At 30.0% G+C, this 3142-nt stretch overlaps 1 protein-coding gene across 1 annotated transcript; it reads left to right on the forward strand.

Moving 5' to 3' along the window:
- The first annotated feature begins 955 nt into the window (after window positions 1-955).
- On the forward strand, window positions 956-1285 carry LOC129608392 (uncharacterized). Its single transcript, XM_055519876.1, has one exon. It carries the CDS (start codon window positions 956-958, stop codon window positions 1283-1285), a length of 330 nt encoding a protein of 109 aa, XP_055375851.1.
- Window positions 1286-3142: the final 1857 nt, after the last annotated feature.

The raw sequence follows: 3142 nt of genomic DNA on the forward strand, positions 1-3142 counted from the left end.
TCCTAAAAATCTGTATTTAAATAAAGACAAAATGGAGCCGCTGGATATTACTTATCAGATAAATTATTCGTTAAATTTAATTTTCGCTCTCAAAAAAAAAAAAAACACTTTTTGTTTTATTATTTTTAGAGGTGGTATATTTTTATAACAAAATTATTTTAATCCATAAAAAGATATAAAAGGTGCTTTTTTTTTTTGCAATAACAAAAATGTACAATTATGGCGCGTGCATGCATTGAAAAAGGAATATAATTGTAAAATCTATACGTTAATTTGTATGTGTAGGTTTTTTTATGGAAAAACGAAATTTGTTTTTATATACACGCTTGTTGTACATTCCTCGTTTACATTGCTCTTCTTTATGGTAAATATAAATTTAGTTACGTATAAAAAAAATTTTTGTAAAAAAAATACAGTGGTTTTAATAGTGTTTTTCCTGAGGAAAGAAGAAAAAAACTTAAATGACGGAAAATAGAGTTAGCACCGATATGGAGAAGATCCTTATCATGAAATATTCGAATAACTATTTTTGATTTATTGTCAAGTGACTGTTATTGAAATTACACTAATTCAGTTAGTGTAATTTAGGTTAAAGTGACAATGTACCACAATCTATAACCATCTTAGATGGCTGCCTAGTAAAAAAATTTCCGTGCCGTTATTCTCGCCTTTCCTATTTCAATAACTTTCTCAAACGGCTTCTGAAATCACCCTACTGAATTATTTTCTCGGAGAACTGTAAGATTTCTGCAAAGTTTCGACCTCATGAATTGCTTTCTTTACTCTTCTTACCCCTAATTTCTGAAGCGTCAAAAATTATTGTTATAATTTCTGAAGCGTCAAAAATTATTGTTTCTAAAAAGTAAAACTATGGAACTATATGGAAAAATGGAAAAATAAGTACATGAACCCCACATCAAAAGTCAAAATTTACAAAACATGTGTAAGACCAATTATGACTTATGCAGCAGAAACAACATCAGAAACATGTAGAACCAAAACTAACAAACGCACTGCAGAAATGGCGATTCTACGTAATATTAATGGCTCTACATTGCCAGATCGTGTCCGCAGTTCTGATATAAGGAAATCTTTAGAAATCCAAGATGTGGTTAGATGGGTGAGGGAAAGAAGACGTGCTTGGAACGATCATATATCTAGAATGGACACCAGCAGGATCGTAAAAATATCCAAAGAAGGAATACCGGGCACCAACAGACCTCCAGGACGACCGCCCAAAAGGTGGATGGATAGCTGGACTTCTACCTCACAGGAGGCTAATTAGTTACAAACAGGCTGTCAAGCCTACACCAAGAGAAAGAAGAAGAAGAAGAAGAGAAAAAGTAAAACTCAATTTGACACGGAACGTCAAGTATTCTTGAATTTAAATTCTTTATTAATCTTGAACAATAATATCAAACAAAAATAAATTTTTAACATATTTTAATACTTTGATCTCGACATTTGGTAAAATTAGAAAAGGAACGTTTTCTACAAAATATTTTGAAGTTTAGAAAGCTCAATTATAATGTTGAGCCGAATTATAATGTTGAGCATGATTTTTGAGCTCAACTCATCGGTAGAACTCATTTATTTATTGTAAGTTTATTGTTATTAATAATATCTTTTATATCCGGATATAGTAACCCTAGAGTACGTTTTGGGATATGTAGAAACTTATTTTATAGCATAGGGAAAAAAACATAAATTTATTATTCAAAAAGGTAATTTTATTAAAATTTCAACTCTTTAATTGCACTTCAGCATTACTATTTTATTTAATTCCCCATTCCCCATTCTTGTTAAATACGATTTATAGAAAATAGATAGCAATGACAGAATGTGAAATATAATAAATAAGTGATGTTACGACGAAATAAAAAAAATTTAAGTTACATATCTATATATTATATATATATATATAGGAATATAGATGGAAGCAGAAGAAAATATTATTCCAAGAATATTGCACGGCTCAGTTTTGTTGATTATCACCATTAAATATATGATTTTCAAATAGAATTGTAGGAATATATAGATTCATTCTGGGATAGCACAAAAATAGACCTAGTCATTATTAGAAAAATCTGTATAATATTATAGTATGTATGCTTGTATGAAAAGGTATGATGGTGACATAATAATATTAGCAGTTTTAGTACAACTTATAAAAGAGTATAGTAAATACACCATGTCGCGGCAGAACTATGAAAAAAGGATCGTGTGGTTTTTTGAAAGGATTCTATACACAATATGAGTTAACAACTCTATGATCCATAGAATGCTAACCACACCGATGGATAGGTACGACTATAAATCAGAAGTAAACTTCATTTTGGACACGGCTGTGAAGAACGGTTATTCTACTGAACGTAAACAGAACAGGATATTGGAAGAACAAAGAACAACATGCGCATCTTTAAGTTATAATCATCACTGTACAAACTTGATAAATAAACAACTAAGGAAACACAATATTCGGACGTCGGAAATCAATAGTAAATATCAACTTAGGAGTTTGTTAAATTCGGCTAAGGATAAAATGAAGATACATGAAAGATGCGGTGTGTACAAAATCAATTGTAATAATTGCGATAAATTTTACATAGGACAAACGAAGAGACCAGTTACAACAAGACTTAAGGAACATTTAAGTGAAATAAAACGTGCAAGAGAGTAGGATTTAACCGGATTTTCGATTCTATGGTTGCAAAACACATTTATGAAACGGATCACACAATCACGGAAGATAACTTAAAGGTATTAAAAGAGGTAAAAGGAAAACACAGGAGAGAAGTTCATGAAAGCATGCAGATATACAAATCAAACAAGGACTGCCTACTAAACACGGACGAAGGTAACGCGGCTACTTGGCTCTTTAAATTGATTATTTGACCAGTTTTAAGGTTTAAAACAGGTATAAATTTAATTTATAACAGGTATAAATTTGTAAAAAATAACAAAAAAAAAAAAAAAAAAAAAAATTAATAATCAAATTCTAGATTAAGTCAGGTATAATATTCCTAATTTTAATAGATTTCAATTTTTATTGTTTGTTGTCTTAATTAGAAGAAAATCAGCGTCATGCGAAGAATATGGCCAGCCATTTAATACTTTGCGATTTTAAAAAACTTACGATATT

Source organism: Condylostylus longicornis, unplaced genomic scaffold (assembly GCF_029603195.1).
Source record: "Condylostylus longicornis isolate FDR11 unplaced genomic scaffold, ASM2960319v2 ptg000031l, whole genome shotgun sequence".
Taxonomy (NCBI): domain Eukaryota; kingdom Metazoa; phylum Arthropoda; class Insecta; order Diptera; family Dolichopodidae; genus Condylostylus; species Condylostylus longicornis.

Excerpts from the sequence above, each read along its gene's own strand:
- LOC129608392 (XM_055519876.1), top strand. The coding sequence starts at position 956 with ATGACTTATGCAGCAGAAACAACATCAGAAACATGTAGAACCAAAACT.